At 33.6% G+C, this 22,571-nt stretch overlaps 1 protein-coding gene across 1 annotated transcript in view; it reads right to left on the bottom strand.

Moving 5' to 3' along the window:
* Positions 1–1,886: 1,886 nt before the first annotated feature.
* Positions 1,887–22,571, bottom strand: part of LOC123541000 (uncharacterized) — a 101,962-nt gene continuing 81,277 nt past the window's right edge. The window contains exons 114-141 of the mRNA XM_053545015.1: positions 22,287–22,558; positions 21,932–22,081; positions 21,475–21,628; positions 21,003–21,148; positions 20,459–20,764; positions 19,963–20,110; positions 19,510–19,712; positions 18,801–18,987; positions 18,260–18,430; positions 17,332–17,751; positions 16,047–16,197; positions 15,464–15,606; positions 14,430–14,518; positions 12,952–13,105; positions 11,741–11,852; positions 11,057–11,267; positions 9,433–9,615; positions 9,022–9,223; positions 8,174–8,483; positions 7,395–7,437; positions 7,072–7,119; positions 6,763–6,813; positions 6,422–6,520; positions 5,580–5,681; positions 4,910–5,014; positions 4,398–4,499; positions 3,869–3,964; positions 1,887–3,383 (exon numbers count right to left, since the gene is read on the bottom strand). Of these exons, the coding sequence (XP_053400990.1) occupies positions 3,348–3,383; positions 3,869–3,964; positions 4,398–4,499; positions 4,910–5,014; positions 5,580–5,681; positions 6,422–6,520; positions 6,763–6,813; positions 7,072–7,119; positions 7,395–7,437; positions 8,174–8,483; positions 9,022–9,223; positions 9,433–9,615; positions 11,057–11,267; positions 11,741–11,852; positions 12,952–13,105; positions 14,430–14,518; positions 15,464–15,606; positions 16,047–16,197; positions 17,332–17,751; positions 18,260–18,430; positions 18,801–18,987; positions 19,510–19,712; positions 19,963–20,110; positions 20,459–20,764; positions 21,003–21,148; positions 21,475–21,628; positions 21,932–22,081; positions 22,287–22,558 (4,394 nt within the window). The 3' untranslated portion in view covers positions 1,887–3,347. The remainder of the gene's footprint in view (positions 3,384–3,868; positions 3,965–4,397; positions 4,500–4,909; positions 5,015–5,579; positions 5,682–6,421; positions 6,521–6,762; positions 6,814–7,071; positions 7,120–7,394; positions 7,438–8,173; positions 8,484–9,021; positions 9,224–9,432; positions 9,616–11,056; positions 11,268–11,740; positions 11,853–12,951; positions 13,106–14,429; positions 14,519–15,463; positions 15,607–16,046; positions 16,198–17,331; positions 17,752–18,259; positions 18,431–18,800; positions 18,988–19,509; positions 19,713–19,962; positions 20,111–20,458; positions 20,765–21,002; positions 21,149–21,474; positions 21,629–21,931; positions 22,082–22,286; positions 22,559–22,571) is intronic.

Below are 22,571 nucleotides of genomic sequence, written 5' to 3'. Positions count from 1 at the left end.
TTTGAATCAATACTCGTACATCAAACATTTTGCGAAGGACCAATAAGCCTTGCAGAATAGAGACTGGATGATGTGATAAAGAAGGAAATCTGATACGTAAATGTCCATTAGATCAAGGAGATATTCTTAACACTGTCAAAGCAGTTTCTGCTTTGTAATCAAACATGCTAACTTATTTGTAAGTGCTCAAAAAGAGTATCATAATTATAAACAACGGTTGTGTTGGCATCACGATTAAGACCGACGTTGTCACCATGACTACATTGTTTGCCACGGTTGTAATAAGATCAGTTAGACAATGGTACTGAAATATATTTGTAAAATCCTATAATTTAAGTTATAAGAGCTTGTTTTCATTATTATTATCTATAAAGTCCTTTGTATTATTTTCATTTATCGTCTGTGGTAGGACAAAAACAAAATTTATGTAAGTATTTACAAGAGTAGAACGACTATGAATAAGTTAGCTGCATATATCCCTTTCAATTGACATAGGTTTACATTTTTCCGATCTGTTTATATCTAAATCATAGCTCATGGAATGAAATATATTATCCTAGGTTATTTACATTTAAGTGCATGAATTTCTTCTAAATGTGAACATATATATATATAACTAGAGCTACCACTTAAGGTGATGAATGTATCCCCCGCACGCACTGACACAGTACATTACAATTTTACGAACACAAGGTTGCATAAATATATGGACTGTATGTATATAGACTCTATGCATATAGTATAGTTTCTGAAAGAACGTAACATGTACCATGCACCACTAGGGCTACTACTGATCACTTGTGTTAAGTTTCAATAAATTGTGCACATGGATTCAGGAAATTAGGCGCGCACAAGATTGCATATGCATACTTTATGTATATAGTATAGTAATAAAATTCAAAGCCCCATAACTCTGCATTTTTTCCTGAAAGAATCTAACATGCACTATGCACAACTATTGTTGTCACTGATCAATTGTGTGAAGTTTCATTAAATTGTGTAAAGGGGATGAGGATAGTTGATGCGCACAAACTTGTGTCTATGTATATAGTATAGTATGCTAACAAAAAAGTCCCATTACTCTGCAGAATATTTATCTAAAAGAACGTAACATGCCACAAGCACAATTAGTGTAGGTACTGATCACATGTGTTAAGTTTCATTAAATTGTGTGCAAGGGGTCTGAAGGTTAGGCGCACAAAAAATTGTATGTGCAGACTGTATGTATATAATTTCTTAACAAAAGCAAAGTCCCATACCTCTGCACATTTTAATTCTGAAAAATAAAATAACATGTACCATGCACAACTAGCGTTACGACTGATCACTTTATGTATAAAGTTTCATTAAATAGTGAGCATGGATTCAAGAGAATAGGCGCGCGCAAGATTGCATACTCAGACCCTATGTATATAGTATAGTAATAAACAATCAAAGTCCCATCACTCTGCAATGTTTTTTTTTCCTTAAACAATCATGCACAAGTACTGTTGTTGAACATCACTGATCACTTGTGTGAGGTTTTAGTAATTGTGTCAAGGGGACGAGGGAGAGTTGATGCGCACAAGATTGTGTCTGCGGACGGACAGACAGACATACATACAGACAGACAACCTGAAACCAATATATCTCCCCCCACTTACAACTTCGTTGTTCGAGCGGTACAATAAAACGACAAGATACGTTTAAAATTAAAAATAAAACAGTACGCTGGTGGTATGGGGGTGGGGATGGGGGGTGGGGGGGGGGGAGCAAGAAGGTAAAAATATTGAATTTAGTTTTCTCATATATAAAAGTAAAATTTTGATGTGTATATAAAACACGATTGTCATTGTCATTATTGCATAAGGTATATTATATTCATAACACTACAACAAGACAAGACACACTTTTAGAGTCTGTTTATTTTTCAAAAGCAAGTAGACAGATCAAAAGTAAAGAGAAAGGGTTAAATATTACAAACATCAATTTCATGACAAAAACAACATCTCATGAAAAGTATAATAAAATCATATGATCAGTGACCAACCTATAAAGTGGTCGCTGTATTTCCCTTCGTTTGTAGTGTTTCTATTAACAGATATGTTAAGGATTTGTTCAAAGAGCTTGAAGCAAAATATGATATGTGTCTGTGTGTTTTTCTTTTTGGAAAAAATCTGTATCAAATAATATTTTGTGAAAATATTTTAGCGCAAATTTCACGTTAATTCTCGAAATTGCCACGATATGCTTGGTAGCTATCACGATAGAGTTCTAAGCCTTTCAGGAAATTTGTGCAATTTTCTGAAAATATTATAGCAATTATTTGTTTTTCCTAATATTATTATTGCTTTCATTTAAGCCCAGAATTCCGTTACTGCAACGGCACAGCTGCTTGATTAGCTATAAATAGTACACGATGATATTAGTTATTGGCGCAAGACTTTGAGGTTTGCACTCTACAGTATCTACTGCATGGTGGTGGTAAGTTCAGTGTTAAATTAAATGGTTTCAACAGTGTTCCATCGATTCTTTTTTTTCTTTTGGGGCGGTGGGGGTGGGGGTGTTTAACGCCGCACCGACAACCATCGATTCAGTAGGGTGCTATTTATAGATATCAAAATGGCGGCTCTCGGCTCTAAATAGGAACAAAATATCGAGATAATATTGTCAAAAATATTTCTAGGAAACATTTCAGTAAAGTTAAAAATATCAAAATTTCCTTTCCTTGCTAATAAATTGCAGTTGTTGGTACTTCACTCGCGCGAAAGGGAACGAAATAATAATGTAAATTTTCGCAATAATATTTGCTATTAAGATAATCTTTTCAGAAAACTTTTATCACGGTAATTCTTTTTATTATCGCAATAGCTACCTAGCTATCTCTTGGCAGAAATATACCACCATACTTAAAATTAATGTTTAAGCAGCACAGTTAAATGCGATAGTAAAATACGAAAATCTAAATGTTCGATATAAAAGTTTAAAACGCATTCAATTAATGCTTAAGCAAACATTTTTGCATGCAATTTAAAACTATATCATCTTATTTGTCTAATTAACTTTTCAAACTGCTACAACAAAGAAAGCATAAATGTTCATACACATATATTGTTCTGATGAAACACACGAGAGAGAGAGAGAGAGAGAGAGAGAGAGTATAACAAAACGATAAAAGATATAGATTATAAAGCAAAATGTCATTTCATCATAATTAATGGTAACGTTATAAATTATATTCATAAAGTTCTATAACTGCTGTATACCTAGTATATATAAGTAAACAAAATTAATACACTCCTTCTTGTAGATGTTACTGACTGGAATAGATTTTTCACAGAATGTTTAGTCTTTGTTTAAATATTTTGTCAGTTTTCTTCCTGCGCATTCCCATCAAGAGAACCCTGAAATGCATAATACTTGACTTTAGGACATGTATGATACAGGAAAGAATGTTGCATTATATTACACATAGAATTATATATCAATGTAGAGTAAATTAAGAAATAGTCAATTTGAAATTTTGCTTTTTGTACCCTTTTAAAAAAGTTTTTTGTTTTCCTAAACGTAATTAAACAAATGTTTAAACCTACCCTTACATACTAAGCTGTACATATGAAATAAAGTTCAAAATATACATTAAAACTGTTTACCATGATGGACATACAGCCAATGTGGTTGTGTTGTGCGTTTGCACAATTTCGTGCAAGGTTATTTCCGGATAATTACATTGTCACAAAAACAGCTGTTACTTTTGATTAAGTTACAAGACTCTTTTCATTTAAGCAAAACCTTAGAGAAATATTGGCATTTGACAACACATCTGTCGATAATAATACAAATCGTTTACATAATAATAACATTATACACAATAGGACAGTTGTTTTACCACAGGCTTTTCTAGATTGATGTTACTAGTATCTTTCAGATTTCTAACATCTCTCTTTGTATCCTCCGGTGGATTCACTTCATCGTCACATGCATCCTTAAATTAATGATATGATTTAGTCATGTACATGATGTGGCTATCAGCAGAATTATATACTGGATTTTGACTGAGAAAAATATGACAGAAGGATATTCCAAATTGAACCTAAATTCAACATCCCCACAACTGTCAAAATCTACCTACAAGGCAGGGAAAACCAAAGTGTCGATAAAAACAAAATTAATGTTTTGTATTTACGACACAATTTATTTCTTGACACACATACAGGCGTTTAACAGTAAGACAGAAATACCTTTTATTTACAAAATGCAAAAAAACCCAACAACAACAAAACACACCAAGAAAACACAAAAAACATCCATCTAAATTAAACACGTCGTCGCGTTATTAAGATAATTTTATGATTTATATATTTTTGTTGATATTCTGTGACTAGGTAACAAAATGTAGAATTATATCAAAACAATACCATGTGCTCTTTCATGTTATTACTACTGTCGTCCACTCTTTCCAGGTTGCTCAATGCTGAGAAAAGCTTGAACTCGGAACGGAATTTCCGTTTGCCATGATTCTTTAATAGAAAGAAAAATGGGTACTGTTAGACACATAATGGTTTCAAACTCGACGAAAGATGGATAGCATTCACATATTTAGTAGTATTAAGTGCCTACTTTAGCAAAAACCCTAATGTCTATCAGTGAGGTAATTCAAATAAAATCTATAAGAGTCCGTCTACCTCTACTTAGACGCATAGAACGCAACCGAGCTAAAAAATAGCAGAATTGGTTCGGCTGCGTCTGATTACGAGAGCAAATGAAACCTGTAAAACCCTTCATGTCGCAAACACAGTCATAAAACTTTATTACATTGAACATCGAATATTCTCTGTTTCCCAACAGATGCTAAAATAACATTTAATACAAGACATTGTAGTTTATTTATGACACTGACATACAACTTGGAAATATAATTTCAATTTACCAAGGGTGCGACGGCATTTTTGCTATACTTTGTAACCAAATGTGACTGACTCAACTCGGGCGGTGGATGGTCGTGCATGTCGTCCTCTGGTATTTCATCCATGGCCTGAAATTGTGCGAAAGGAATTGCATTAGTATTGTTTTACATGAGTTTATCTTTCAACCTATCTCTGTACTTGAAAATTGGAACGCACGCAGTAGTATTTGATATTTGATACAATAAAATATCCGAAGACATGAATCAGTCAGTAATGGCAATTATGGGCGCCTGCGCCATACGATAAGATGAAATGCGTGAACCGCAAATTGTAATGTTTCAAATTGTAATGTTTCAAATTGTAATGTTTCCCCCGTTTCTGCATGCTATTTAACATATTGCTAAAAATCTTGTGTAACGATAGAATTACCATTGTTCAGCATTGAAGTGCTCAAACAACAAAATACTGCATTTCCGAAATATTGACTTTTATTAGCATAGTGGTAATTTTTATCATAAATCATTCAAGGTCATATTATGTTAGCCACTAGTATGTTATGTTAAAATTTATATCTGTTTTACAACATGACGCTCATTATATACAAAGGCATTCTAAAGACATATTTTTCGCACTAATTGTAGGCCTATGTGTATAGAAAAAGCCACACTTTATTTTGATATCTTTTAGTAATACCTCTAATTCCTCTTTTCTCTGTTCAAATTCAGCTACAAGTTGAGTACGATCAAATTTGGGTGCTGGATGTACAAAACCATCGTCTTCGGAATTGTTGTCGGCCTATTTGTGATATGAAGGGATAAAAATATCAGTTTTAGGAATATTTATTGTCTTTAACTGGAGTTTAATATTACATAACACGGGATACAAAACAAACTGTGTAAGTACACACTTTTGAGCGAATTTTGTTACTAATATACTGTCTTCCTTTTAAAAGTATCAACATTACTTCGACTAACAGTGGAGTGCACCTGTAATTATTCTGTTTTGTTTTATTGGCTGCAAGTAGAACACCTAGATATGTTACTCTGAATAAATTCACGACAATTTTCATCGTAATGTTTTAAATGTATATTAACATATTTTAGACTTCTACCAAGTATTATAATTTAAAAGTATTTATATAACTGATGTGTTTATTTCTACTACCCTCTGTCATAATCATGATAATAGGTTTAAGAGATATATGAGTATCATTTTTATGAAATATATTCCACTCTTACTTGTATCTTTTACTGAGGTAAACGAAACAGCAATAAAAAAATGGTTCATCAAAAATATCCAGCTAATGATATACAAATAAATCATCAAATCGAACAAGTGGTAGTCAAATTCATAGTATGTAATTAACTCAATGAAAAACGAATCGACAAAAAGATTGTATTTTGTGGCAAAAAAGTACCATTCTATGCGCATGCAATATTTGCAACATTATGAAACTGCTTCGTGCATACTGTCACAGTAAAAATAGTATGTTTATCTAAAACTATATTTTATGACAAGGTGAAGGATTTTCTTACTTTATGTACATCAGCATGAACAAAGCTTGTAAGGAATGTAGATATCGGGGGTATTGGAGGTACAGAGGTGTCTGTTTCACCATTGTCTTCTTCTTTGTCCTGAAAGGTAAAATATCTAAAATCAAAAACAGATAATCTGTGTTTGCGGTAAAATCTGTCAATTATGAATCAAGTAATTAAGTTATTTAACGGAAGCAATTATCAGTTATTGCTCTGCAGCGTTACAAAACCTTTCAAATAGTTAAAAAGAATTTGATTCAAAATCAAGACTATTTTCCCTTTAAATATTAATTGCATAAATTATTGAATTAAAATAATTAATAGAAAATATGTTATCATACCAAAGGTAGTGGCGCAACCTTCGCTAAATGAGGCCGGCCTGGACCAAGAGTCTGAAATAAAAATACTTTTAATATTAGGAAATATAATGTTATATGCACAATGATTTACGGAAGGGTGTAAGCGATTTTTCTATTTCATGTAAACGTTAAATTAAATAATCTTTTCAGTTCTCCCTCGTTAAAATAAAACTACATTAATTTTGTCTAACAGCAATGTGAGAGCAGAGAATCCCGTAATAAGAAGCAGTATTGTCGTTTGGTCTAATACTGTTAGGTTTTGATTTGTAAAAGATATAAAAAACATCATACCCGTGCATTTTTCAGTAAGGCAGTTAAAGATATGCTTGATCTCGAATTCTGGAAAAAATATAAATTATATAAACATCTGTCTCAAATACCTGTATAAATGTGAAATATCTTAAAATAAATAAATAATCTTAAAATACTAAATCCATTGATAAAACTATAAGAAATCTACATAAAATGATAACAATAAAACGTACACATTTTGTTATATTTTGCAATGCGTTAATTATAATATGCAAACGAATATGACTTGTATATCATTATAGTATATCAAAGTCTTTTAGACAGGACAAAAGAAACTGTAAAAATCGCACGTCTGCACCAACCTCTTTGTCAAAGTGTACCTTTTTCATCTTATATTTCTTTGACCTGCATAATAATACAATAAAATGCTATCGTAACTAACGCATACATTATCAAAGATTTGCAGATCTGATATACTGTCCAGAACTATTTTTGTTTACTTAAACTAATACACAACAGTGCAAACACTTGAATAATTTTCTATTTTTCAGTGAGTAAGGATTGCTTATTAACAAACTAATATGTGAACATATTGTTCTGTTTTTCATTCTGAATCGAGTTTGCTTACTGGAAACTAATATACAACAGTGCGCAGACAGGCACGAATATTATTCTTCTTTTATGAATACCCTAGCCAATAAACAATAGTATTAATAATGCACAGCTATGTTCTTGTACTAAATGATAAAAAATATCATGGACATAGCTTGGTGAACAGATGGACAAATTTACGTTTCATTTTCTTCGATAAGAAAAATATTAACTGAGCAAATGTTTGTGTATCAGAAAGAAAGCCTGTTGATGCCATTAAGACAGAACAATTGTAAAAATATACACTGATGACGTAGAATGCAACGGCAAGTTATTTTATCATTTTTTCAAAGTTTTTATGTACTAACTTGTATTATTTGACATTTTTACCTTCCTTTATATGTTCAACAGAACTCAAATTCAATTCCGTTATAAGATTCAAATATCAACCTCTTTGTTATGTAACCTCCATCTTAACTAGAAATTCTAGTAAGTACTTCTTAAGGAATGTAACGTATACAAGATAATAATATTACTTTCAAATACTTACTTGCATTTCCGCACAATAAATACAGCTAAAAGAACAACAAGGACAAGAACGACAGCTGTTACGATGATTGAGAACTCCCAAACTTCCAGTGACAGTTTACAAATAATGTCCGTGGCTTTACAGTAGCAATCATAACCTCCAATCTTATTATCACAGACCTTCCAAGCTTCACAAAAACCTCTCGCACACTCATCAACATCTTGTCCGCAATATGGTCCTTCCCAAGATCCAGGACACTCGCAGGTATAGTACAAGTCAAAACTTCCAGCTCTCCTTGTATCGTTGCAAGAATATTGTCGGGGATTTAAACCTGCCAATACGGATAATATAATCATATAACATCGATAAGCAGCCTGTTTTGAAAGCAAGTCGATCTAAAAAAAATAAGCTTCTAATTCATAGTTACAGTGAAAATGAAAATCAGAAAGTTTGCCAGATTTCAACGATAGGATAATGGTCATCCTAGATCGACCACTTAAGTTTCATAGCTTATAGCAGATATGAAACAAGTCTCATCCAGTACAGTTTTACATGCATGTGAAAAGTCCCATGCATACTGTTTGATAAAAATAAAATTATATCACTTTTTAAAGTTTTTAATAGAAAGCAAAAATGTAATAATGATATTTGAAAATAAAGGGAAAGTTCTTCATCGATTATTTCAGAGACAACTTATGATAATAAACAACGAATATATTAATTTAAAATATATTTATGTTTTTCTTAATGTAAATCAATAATTTTCTGTGCATATATTTAACACGGGTCATAGATCATTTGTATAAACTCTTAGTCATTGCTTGAAAGTAATATGGAATTAAGCAGTTAAATCGTAATATTAGACATACTCTTGCATTGCCCATGCTGACATTTATTTTCCATAACTACAAGTGTGACACTAACGACATCAGAAAATATTCCATTCTCGTCCTGTGCAACTACTTTAATAGTATCTAAGCCAATGAAAGATGTATTTTCCTGGGTGTAGTTAATTGATACACCTTTCCATTCTGCGGTTGAAGGCTTCGAAATAACATCAGGACTCTCACACTGGAACACAACCAAAGATAATGAATACTGCCTCAAATACGTATATTAATAAACGACTACACAGGAAAATAATAAAGCTAACGTATAATACAATGTACATAATGATATGCTTATCTCGTAAAAGTTAACGAAATAAACCCCTTTACTTATACAACAGCTATAACTGAAATATTAATTTAAAAGCACAAGGCAAATTTAAGCATACATACCTGTGCGTGGTTGCAGGGCATTAAATCTAGTATTTCGTGGCGATCAACATCTTTCAAGTAGAAGGAGCTAGATGCTATGGTTGTATTTGAAATCATTTGTAAGTTTTGAGGTCCATCAATATCATAAGCTATTACAACAGCAGCTATTTCTGATATAGTCTTCCCTGTTTGTTCCTTAAATATCTGCAGATAAAGATTACTTCATGTGTTTATTCTTAGCCTGAAATTTGAATAGGATATTTCTATAGGTCTTGGAATAAATCGTTTTGAAGCAAAGTTTCATCTGCCTATGGAATGCAAAGGGCCAGGTAATGAAAGGTGCATTAAGCATCCAGAAGCATTTATTATCATCGAGTGTAATCCTTAACTCAGTTAGCTTTCCCAAAACTGAAGGTTTTCTCGTACATTTAAATCAAACATTGTTTTAAACGTGTTTAGGCATTTAAATTGTAAAAATGCAGACGAGTAAAAAGTGTATCTTCGGAAATGCTTTCATGTTAAAGCATGAGTTATTAGCAATTATACAAAGTGTAGAGTCAGCAGGGAAATTCATTCGAACTATTCGTATTTTACCAACTTTTCTAATTATCATGATAAAAAATTCATTTGTGTTGAAATCCATTAGTACTCAGAATAGCCCAGCCGCTTAGCTCAGTACGTAGAGCGTTGGTCTACGGATCGCGGGGTCGTGAGTTCGACTCGAGCGGGGCGTATTTGATAAACGACATTGTCTCTGAAATCATTAGTCCTCCACCTCTGATTCATGTGGGGAAGTTGGCAGTTACTTGCGGAGAACAGGTTTGTACTGGTACAGAATCCAGGAACACTGGTTAGGCTAACTGCCCACCGTTACATGACTGAAATACTGTTGAAATCCAAAACAAACAAAAGTCCTCAGAATAATACTTTATGAATCTTCATAAAAAGTCCTGGAATAGTAACTTCTGACAAAACCTAACTTATTTATATCCAGTGACTATACCTAACGTAGTATCAATCGACCACAGAAGCTGTAACACTTCCATGAGTTTTATATTCTATTAAGGTAATAATACGATCCACAAATAGGTAACTTTTCAATGCCTGGTGACCCCATGATATGTTGGTATCATTTGAAAGAACAGTGACTACTGAACAAGAATTAGTAAATAAGAGTACCATAAACAATATGCAAGCATCATATTTTTGACAGAGAAGTGATAAATCTTGCACTAGAATAACTGGATTTGAAGCATTATTGAAGACTACAAAGTAAAAAAATAAAAATTCTAAAACATATTTTGTTATGTAATTTATACTCTCTTTTCAGTAGCCAATGCACTTTCAAATGATACAAAAATTATATGAGCTTACCAGGTATTAAGATTTGACATATTTCAATAGCACTGTTAAATAGAACTTGCTTATATGAGAATCGGATGCCTCATGATATATTCAGTACTTTTTCTACTATATGTTGATCTGGTAGTCGAAGAAAAAAGATAAAACTCATTTTATATCTAATTCAGTAGCAGTTATCCAATTTATCTCTTAATAAGTACCTCAATTATTCCCAATATACTGTTTTAATTAATATGTACTTTCAAATTTCAGAATCAGTCTCTGTCAATGATATTTTTCTTACCAATATAGGTTCAGTAGGGTCATTTGGTAATATATTTGTTCCATTTCGAGAAAAGGCGTTTATAATCGGTGGGTCATTTAATGGTAAAATTTCGATATCTACTGAGTAATCTGCCTGTGCGGGTACAATGTCATCCCATGAAGGTTTGTCTTCCAGAGAAAACTTGACAGAAGAATTGCCATAGCAGTTTTTACACAATGAAAGTGTCAATCTGTTTGTTAATGAAGAAAGAATAATGGTAAAATAATAAAACAAATAATTCATTAATATTAATAGATAATTGTTTTAAAATAAATTTTATTTGTGAAAGAAGACCGCATGAAATGAGACATCAACAATATTAGGGTATTTACACTGTTCTGTGTAATAAGGCAGTATATTTGGACAAGTACCTATTTCGTTTAAACAATATTTTACTAGTCACAATTATTTACAATATGTACTTATATCAAGAAGGCATACAGGATTGAGTAGGAAGCCGTAAGCTTATTTGAAACTATACCTATTTGAAACGCATATTGGAAAAGTCGCTATTTCTGAATTATATTTTATTTCTATGATTACTCCAGGTGAGTGAAGGAGAGCTATATGTATAGAATGCATAGGTTTAAACTAAATAAGGTTATGTTCATATTTTACTGATTGGAACAAACAGTTATATGTATATGAAATAGTTATTCTTACATTCCCTCAGTATTTAAAGTTACGTTTCCAAACACATAAGTCTCTGCTAGGCGGCTGTAAACGAAGGGATCATTTTCCATGTCTTTCGCTATGAGCTGGAATTGTGTGTCATCTATAAAATGGTTCCATTACTGTTAAAATCTTTTGGATGGCATAGGTATTTTCAAACGGACATAACTATGACAATGCATTGAATAATAGTTAGGAACGCTAATCATTCGAAATTGCACATTGATAAGTATATTGCTTACAATCACTCATAAGTATGTTTAATGGATATTTCTTTATTATTATCATAATAGACAATTTTATGTATATCCGAATAAATGTGCAATATATTCTCAATCAAATGGAAATATAACACTTACACACATATCTTACCATGTTTAAATGCATCAATTAAAAACAAAAGTGAATGAAAACTGACAATAGATAATGCTTGACAATCAATTGCGAGTTCGATAGCATAAGAGATCACATTAAAATATTACATGTATGTATATACATTAGGGCTGTCTGTTGACAGCGCGCTCGACTATTCGAATAATTGATGGAAGTATGGGGTCAAAATATTAACAGAGATGTTCAGAAAAGTAGAAAAATAGACAAGACAAACAGTGTACCTGTATTTGTGGATTTGGATAAGTCTTGCACAATATGGCAATGTGTAACCATAATGGTAAGCAAGTGTTCAAAGTTTCAAAGCCATATATCAAACAGTTTAGACAAAATATGGAATGGTATGCGAAACTTCTATGTCAAAAGGACCGTAACTGGGCTAAAGGCCTTGTCCTAGTTATGCCATAATCCAGCCACAATCAATGACAGAGTTATGCACTCTTGTTTACAGATAGAGACTGTTATAGTGAACAAGTGATATAAGTTTCAAAGCCACATGTCAAACGGCTTACACAAGATATGAACTAGTACGAAAAACTTAACCAGATTTTTAAGTTAAAAGCTGCTATAACTCAGACAAAATCCTTGGTGGGGTTATGTATTCTTGCCTAAAACTGGACATGGTGATTGTTCACAAGTGTTGTAAGTTTCAAAGCTTTATCGCAAAAGGGTTTGTCAAAAATATGGACTGGTACGAAAGACATAACCAAGGTGTGACGCCGACGCCGACGCCACGCCGACGCCGTGGTGAGTAGGATAGCTCTACTTATTTTTTGAATAGTCGATCTAAAAATCGTTCAAAACGTTCAGACCTGAATCTTCATCCATTGTGATCGAAGTTTCCATAAATTTTGGTGGGTTGTTGACTATTTTAGATGAAACTGTCGCCAATGCAAATTGGGTTTCCTTTGCAAAATATGTTTGATTTTCCGTCCTGGTATCAGCTGACAAACGTGTGTCGCAAATCTAGTTATATGATTAAAGAGATTGCATGCAAAAGTTGTTAAGACAGACAAATATAGTGACAATCTTTCAGATCCTTTTAAAATTTGCATATTTAATCTCAAAGTGATAGAATAGAATACATTTCACTTAATGACATAGAAAACACCTATTTGCCCTAAACTGTTTTGTAAACGTTCGGTATGTGCACGACAAATATATGAACCCCAGTCGATCTTGAAATCAAAACAAGCAGTCATACTGATCTGTGCTCTAACTTGTGTAAATGAGCCATATAAAATTGCTGTTCACTTTGTTTTGAGGAATTAATACGAGGAGTGTTCAAAAAGTATCGTATAATGTGGTGACACGCCATTTCCACGTCGATGTTTATACAGCTGATTACCACTATTCGATATCTACACAATGGAATATACATGTATCCATTCAATAAACGTTTTACCGAGTGGTCGCTACTTCAATTTGGACATTCGTTGACCACATGGTTTTTTCATATAATAATAAAAAATAACAAATACTGCAAAAACTCGGTCATATATAAAAATTCGCAGTAAACTCAGTTGTTCTTTGAAAGAGCTTTTTGCCGAAATAACCCGTATTTATGGGACTAGTAAGGTGTCTTATGAGACGGTTCGCAGGTGGAAATAGAAATTTGATTGTGGTGTAGCGTATGTTGAAAATGCCCCAAAATCAGGTCGGCCAAAGACAGCAACTTGTGATCAAAATGTTTTGAAAATCACAGAAATTCTTCAAATTGATGCACGATATACTGTATACGATATTGCACGCAATGTTGGCATTTACTATCAACAGGTCATTTTATTTGAAAGAAAATCTTGAAAGTTAGAAAGATTTCTGTTAGGTAGGCACCCCAACTTTTGACTGACGACCAAAACAGGCTACGTGTTGAAACTGCCAAAAGATCGCTAAAAAGTTCAAAAATACGAAAAAAAGGTTTTTGCAAATGTTGTTACAGGTGATGAAACCTGGGTGCATTATTTTGAACCTGTTGGGAACAAAATATGGGCCACTAAACATGGACGCCATGCGACTTCTTTCTGTTTCCAAAACTGAAAAACTTCCTTTCTGGTCGTAGACCAGCTCTCGGTTCTGCTGTTTATCAGTACCTCCGTAGTATTCCAAAGTCAGCCTACCGTGACGCTTTCCGGAAATGGATCCATAGACTAAAATTATGCATTTCTCACCAAAGGGAATATTTCGACGGTATGAAATGACAACATGCACGTTTCCATCAGTTTTCAAGGTTTCAGACCACAATACACAAAACTTTTCGATCACTCGTTTAAACAACTCATGTATTTCTTACCAAAATAGATGATAAGTCGTTATTTTCCTCATCCACTGTTACATTATCCCAACTGCATGTACTATTTGTTATTTGCCATTGCTGATGGTCTACAATTTATAAGACGTTACAGTTAATTTCAAGAAACAAATCATTGAAATTTTGTAGATATAGTGCAACTGATTGATATACTCCTACATTACTTTTCAACCTATTAGGTGCCCGCCCATGCCACAGAGGGAACTTGGGACATTACTCCAGCATGCAAAGTTGGGAAGTCGCCATATGACATATAAGTGTGTCAGTATGACGTTAAACCCAACTAAACCAACATATCGACAGGATGAAGAAATATGATACATCTAATTGCAATCTGACTAAAGTACATCTCCAATTACGCTACGCTTAGGATCTGAAGACGTGCTATTGATAGCCTCGTTCTGACTACCCTTCCGCTAGCCAACCAGAGCCTTGCTTTCAACATTTTGAATGCGAAGGTAGAAGTTTAAAAAAGCTATATTTAGCCTTGGTGTTTCATATTTACAATTCTCATGACGACCACATCGCGACTACGCCCCCGTGTTTTGAGAGAAATCATATGTCACGGTGCGGACTTGATACGTAAGGTGTAAGACAGCCGTTAGCTTAGTCGGTAGGGCACTCGCCCTGTAAGCGAGGGGTCCCGGGTTCGAGCCCCGGACTGACTGCGCATTTTTCTCACACTTTGGCTTTCGAGGCTATTTTGTTGGTACAGCCAAATGCTTGTTGAAACGAGTCGTCTGATTGGTAAAAATAAAAATAGATTTGCGAAAATAAAAATAGCAATTTCGGAAATCTATATATACGGAAAGATGAATTTGAATGGGTCATCCTCAGATCTTCGTTTAGAAGATCAATTACTTTAGTCAGACTGCATCTAACTGTGGAAAAAAAAAACTTCAACAGTTCATCAAAAAATATTTACGGAAATGAAACTAACGTTACTAAGCCGCTATCTGACTTCAAACCTATTACTTTGGATCATCACTAGAAATAAGCAAAAATGGCAAGGTTACCTGGATTCCAGTGAACAACCATAATTATTGTGTCGTCCGCATCGTCAGTGACATTAGTATTCGGATAGGTAAGTTTCAATGGAGCAGGAAACGGCTTTTGGCCAACTGGACTTAGTGTGAAAGACTGGTTAAATGAGTGTATCCTAAAATATGTAAAACGCAAATTATGTATATTGCACTAAGATACAGTTTTCATACAAATTACTACTTTGCATAGAAGTTTACACTGTTTGAAACCATGACTAAATTTGTTGTAAGCTTTCCTTTAACTTTGGCGTACAAGTGTTGGACACGAATATGTGTATCTACGAAAATAATACAATTCTATCCTATAATCTTTTTTTGTTAGTCAGATGAACAGCTGCTCAGCTGTGATGTTATGTGTCCTCGATAAGGTGATTAGAGCCAATCAAATGACCACTATGTGGTTTTATAAAAATAGATAGCTACACCTTTCTAATATCTTCATCATTACTTAAATTTAAAGTCATTTCATAACTAGTTGCTGATCTAAGTTTACAAAACTATATTTTGGTTTTCTCGAAGAATCTCAGTAATTTAGTAGATATAAATGATTATTTACCGCCTGTAAAGGAGTCTCTCTGTTTTGTTTAAGGTATCTTCTGGGTTTACAATGTAAGATTTAAATGTTGTTGATGCCGCGGAATCGTAGCGTGCCGTCATGTTTTCCTCAGTCAGCTTATTGTATAAAATACTTTGACCTTTTTCCGTACCTACAAAAGAGATGGAGAGCTTGATCATAACGAGAAGGTGAAGCACGACACATTCCAATCTCATCTTATTTTTCTACAAAATAGTAGCTTTGAAAAAAAAAATTAAGCTATCAGTAAAAGGATACATATTCCCCCAAAAACTATGCAAGTGTTATGAATATAGGCTATTTATGAATAACCAACAAGACAGTGAAAGGGGAAATAATTTGGCTGGCAGGTTATGGTTTTAATATGTCTAAACATCTATCATCTTATCATGTATTTAATTGAAAGATTTAAATCTATTACATGTAAATATGACGCAAAAAAGCAGTGAAAACATGGAGATAAATGGATAAGTATTATTTGAAAGACAGTTGTGCTTCAAGTATACTAAGTGTTTTTTTAACAAATTTTATCTGTAAGTTGAAATGTTAAACAAACCCGTAAAAATAGGTATTGAAAGGGGACACAAGCAAAAATTATCCTGGACTATGTGTTGTTTCAAGACTTTCGCACATCGACTTATTGATGCAGGTAGTAATACAAATTTTGAAAATCCCTTAAATTTGCACAAGTCACACATTTTAAAGTGTACTTTTCGAAACGCAAATTTAGTTTTGTTGGTGAATTTAGATACAGATTATCATGAAAGTCTTAGAACAGACTTTAGGGAACGAATGTGTTTATACTAGGGTATACGGTAGTACATGTATATCCTGGCAGTATGCTAAATTCCTTTTTTTATTAAATATGAGAGGACATGTGCTTATTTGAAGGATTGGATTGTGGAGACTTTATACAGTGACATACGTTTATACATGTAGAGCTTTATCTTGCCAATATGCGTAAGTTCAATTAATACAGAGATGCAATTCTGTTCGTTCGGGCTTTGTCTCTCGGAAACTGATACAGGACTTATACATATAGCAAAGAACAGCATTTTGTAAAATTCAAATTAAGAGTTATAGCTTTTAGATCAGGCTTGGTTTACACATCGAATGAAATTATACGCAAGGTAAATTCATATTGAAACATTTTTGTAAGTTTTGTTAAGGTCCTATGAAAATTGTAAAAGAAATTATCAAGATAAGAGAAGGCGGCAATTATATGTCCCCTGGATGAGTATAATAAGAGAAACATTTTATAACATACCTTCTGGCATTTCTATGCTCGTCTCTAAAGAACTTCGTTTGACTCGGCCTGTTTGTGAATCCTTTAACTGGAAGCGTTCTCCTTTCCCAGATTCAGAGCTTAACAATACAGATTTTTCGTCTGTTATCAGCAAAGAGTTCACAAATTTGTCGATGCATATTTCAGCTTTATTACATAAACGCATGAATAAGAACAAAGTCCTGCCGCTTTCCATACGGAATGTATTGTCATCTGTGTTTGCTGTACTGTAATCGTAAACGCCTTTGCTTAACGCACGTAGTTCTGACACTTTACGATATGGTGTGTTGTCGATAAACAGATAACCATTTTTTATTTCAACAACTCCTGACATGTTATATCCAACCCAAACACAAGGTATTATATCATCTATTGTTTCCATTGAACTCCCGACACAAAAATCTGTAAAGAACATACATCATATAAATTTATCCAAATAACATCATATCAGAAATAAGGCAAGTTTAAATACTAATTATGAATGTTTAATTGTTTCGTGTTTAGCGCCATTTTCCACACTTTTCTATAATGTAGCAGTAAGTAGTACACTTAGCCCCTCTTCCGGGACCTGTTCCAGGATTTACCCGGTTTCCTATGTAACAGACAAATGTCCAACCGATTTAAGGTCAGAGGACGAATGATTTCAGACGCACATTGTCTTTCACCAAATCATTACCAAATCGCCACAGAAAACATACGCCTCGCCTTGGGATTGAGGTAAGCGGGAGTTTTCCACTGATTTAGAACATGTTGCCCTTAAAGAGGCTCTCTCTATTATATAAGCCAACAACACATTATTATTCATAGTGCATGGAAATATATATATTTAATATAATATGATAAAACATTACCTATACACAAAATTTTAAAATACGCTTTTTAAATATTCCAAGAGATTTTAAGACATTACCGTAACGTCTGATATTCGGATCTGTACTAACTGTCCAAGATTCCCCGCAAGTACTAGGGTCCTTTGATTTAACAGCTGTCGGGGGATAAACTTCCTTATCAAAGTGTTTAGCACCGACAGCGTCTGCTGTGACTGAGTCTGGATCTGGAGCTTCAAGAAGCACAGTAACACCTGAAACAGTATCAGATTTTAGCAGATTTTGCCGTTTCTCTTGGTTGTCTTCCTTCTGTATAGTCCTTGAGAACGTAGAATACGGTTATATATAAACGTATTGGTATTGTACAATGTGTTCACGTGTGCATTAGATTCAATTGACAGGGAGTAAATCTTTGTTTATACTGTCTTGTAATATAGACATATAGTAGTGGTTGAAATGATTTTTTCTCCCCTCTATATTCTTAATTTCCAAGTTTTAGCTTTGCCAATCCACGTTCTAATGCGGCGCTTTTCATGTCTGATTATGTCCGTTGTTTTGTTTTTGTTTTTTTATTCAGTTTGTCATGGAAATGAAACATTGATTATCTTATCTATAACAGCTTACCCTTTTTGTCTTCCCACACAGTTGTTAAACCTGCCGCGTTGGTACATTTTACGCTGACATAGTAACTAGAGTTGTGTTTAAGCTGCCCTTCTAAATTATTGTTTGTCCCTGTCGAAAACGTTCCAGTTGACGTGTACGACTGTATGTCTTCCAAACCGACTTCTGTTCCAATAGCCCATTTGTATTCCTGACATAATTTTAAACATATAAGAAGAAAAATGTCACCCTATAATTCACTGCCAATTTGACGAGCATTCTATCTTAATTATTTTTGTCAATACCAGGAGGGGATCGTGTATGTTTATTTTAATTTAAAAACAGAGAAACAATGTAACTACTAATGGGAAAGATGTATCGGATTATTCATTCGCATTTATTTTAACCAATTTCAAAGAGTTAACGGTAACTGTATTTTCCGTCTGCAATTTCGGCATTCTCGGGATTTTAAAAAAGCCATGCGCGCGTGGAGCTATATTTACGTCTGTAGAACGCCGAAATGTCTAACTAGATTACGTTATTACATGGAAATTGGCATGTGTCATTACTATTCCACTTACTTAATTAAAATGTTTGAAAGCATAAAAGCTTTAGTGTTTTAATATCAATTTATCAAGCCTATGTTATCCTCTGCCCAATAGCATTATTTTAATCTCCATTGCTTTGTATCACGATGATGCATTAACAAGCTTTCAGATCATAAATAAATTACCGCTATTTCGCTCCTGTCATCATTACATAGCCAGAGTGCTTTAATTGTATTGTTTGAGCCTTGAAAGTCCGAGGGCGTAAATTCTCCTTGCCGAACATCTATATACATCATAACTTCTTCGTCGAATACAGGTGATGTGATGTCAATATAGAATCCATTGGATGATGAAACAGCGTTAGCTCCGGATCCGAGAACAGCTTTTACTACAAATCAGAATAGTTTGAATCTTGCTTCAGTTTAATAAGGATCAGTTCATAGAGGTATACTTTTTGGACACAAAAACATATCAATACATGTATTCTTATGTACATCCAATCATTTACCTACTATGAATAAATTAGTTTTTATCACGATTCGTGGAGAATTGTTCACTATTATTCATTGTTTGTTTTCCATTCCTTTTTTGGTATATCATTTTTACGTAAAATATATTTAAAAGGCTAAAACATGTACCTGAGATGTATAAGGTCTTATCGTAAGTAGCGTTGATTGCTGTATCTTTGATTGTGAAATGTACCAAAGTGTAGCCATTAAACTTGCAGTCGTGTTCACAATCGAATTGTGAACAAGCATCTGTACAAGGTATGCACGGTTTATTCACCTGAAAGAGTAAACCATAAGCAGGATTGTATGTATCAAAAGCCCATAACGGCTTTCTGTATAATGTTCCGGCTACGCTTTACGAGCATGAAATATATAAAGATTTCTTAAAAAATCTTATCTTTGATAACGATTTTCCCACAGTGGCTTAAAGATTAATTAACATGGTAGGAAAAACTACAGAATCCATTTATTTAATTACCTCCATTTATGACATTGACTGTACAACTTAATGTGCAATACTGAAAGTAGTGTTTTTCCAAGCGTGCGATTGTGTATACATGTATATTTTCTTCTTGTACAGCTTCTCTATATAATTACGTTTGCTATTACAGTAACATATATTTACCACTTGGAAAGGCACAATGTCCACAGCTCCAGGAGTAGTTCCAATACCTGCTTCATATTTGACGATTGCATTTGTGCCTCCTTGAATTGGATCACCATATCTGCATAAGGCGTTGATATCTGGTGGCATGATGAGACCTTTAAAATCTGCCGTTGCTTGCCATAAATTGAAAACATCTAAAGTCGGTACAATATTGTCTTTGTTCCACACATGCAAAATTAATTTGGTATGTATACTTAAAGGAGGTATGCCGCACATCTCCGATATTTGATTTTCATCAGCAAATACGTTGATGCAGATAGTTGCCTTGAATAAAAAACGTATGGCACTATTAATGGGATATATTATATATATATATATATATATATAAGCTACGTTTATACAAAATTATTGAAATGAGTCATACTTTGTTACTTTGTATATTAAGCGGCAAGCTACAAGTTTTTATATCTAGGCTGATATAAAAATAGTCTGAAAACTTTTTTAGTAATTTCCTCGTTGTTTAAGAGTCCATATTCCCTCTATTTCAAGTGATGAAATTTACCGTTATATCTTCCTTGACGATGAAGAACTTTATTCTGTAGTGATGGAACTCTTCTGAAGGACTGAAATGTAGTTCTGATCTGACAGACATGCTTTGGCCAGTGTTGTTGAAAAATTTGCACCATGTCACTATATATGGTTCTTTACCTGACAATGACAGAATGGTTATATAACATTTTTCCGCATCCATATTCATACATTTTAGAAGAAATGGACATGATGTAAGTTAAAGAAAACGACTAAAAATATGGGAATATGTCAATATTCGCAAAGTTTTCGAACATACTTCAAGTACCATGTTTAATATAAGCTAGGTAACTAAAATAACCCAGTTCAAGGCTTAGAACCAAGTGCATTGCTTTGAGATTTTTTAACACATCTGAACTCTTTGTTGTCGAGTTTACATATCTCTTTGAATTGAAGGTGTTTTTTTTTAACCAATACCGTATCTATATCTTACAAACAATTATTACCTTCATATATTTGAATTCCACAAGACTGTTGGGATATTACACGAGAACCTCCAGAAATATATGACGTGTTATATTCTGTTGTATTTTCATTTACGGTACCGTTATGCATGTTCAATGTATTCAAATATTCAGTGCAGTTGCAGAGACAGTCAGTCTGAAAAATGAAAGGCAAAAAGCAGTTTAATAGAAACGATTTTTTAATTTTTACTTTGTCGTTCAAACATTGATCAAACGCATTTCATTTCAAATTGCAATATTGCAATATAATTTTCCGTTAGATAAAAAATCAAATGGATATCTAATGACATTGCTAAAGAATGTCAAACACGACATCAGTGTTGCGTGTTATTAAATATGAAATAGATTTCAATGTTGACATCTAAACGACAGGGAAAAACGGCCAACAGGAAGTAATACATGCAAGGAAAGCAGTCACTTATACTAAGCTAAAACTTGCAGTATTGGATTCTAAGCAACAGCTGCACGATCCGAGCTCATTCCAAGTTTTAGTTCTGTGATTAAAAATGTGCAGATCACCATCATCACCATCCCAGAATGTGACGCCTGTAACAGCCATACCGTCTCCATCAGCAGCCCGGATTGATAACTAAACAAACCAATACAGTCTTATTGTAAGTACTAAAGTCATTACAAAAGCATTTATCATGTGAGGGAAATGGTGTGGGGTTAAGTCAAAACAGTTATTCTTGAAATAACATTTATATGCATACTATGAAAGTTCATCTGTAAAGGTAGACTTATATAAAAATCTGTCTAGAAATTATAACATTATTTTTTGAATATTAACTTGCCTCATATGTACCACCATCTTTCATGTCTGCGCTCCGCATGTAGGCAGCTGAGTAAATGCGTTCTGCCTTTGAATCTCGTGATATTTTAATACTGACTTCATCGTTGTATGTGTTGGTACGTATATTGGCTTCTCTGTGTTGTATTTTCCACTCAACACCATCAGGGTCATTTAATCGTTTTATTTCCACGGGACTCCATCCACTGTCAGACATTGAAATATTCCTCAAAGGACATGGATCATTGACATGAACGGCGCTATGCAACAATGTCCCTAAAATAGTTCA

This window comes from Mercenaria mercenaria, chromosome 1 (genome assembly GCF_021730395.1).
Source record: "Mercenaria mercenaria strain notata chromosome 1, MADL_Memer_1, whole genome shotgun sequence".
NCBI classification, from domain to species: Eukaryota; Metazoa; Mollusca; class Bivalvia; order Venerida; family Veneridae; genus Mercenaria; species Mercenaria mercenaria.
This window is presented reverse-complemented; position numbering and strand designations above follow the sequence as displayed.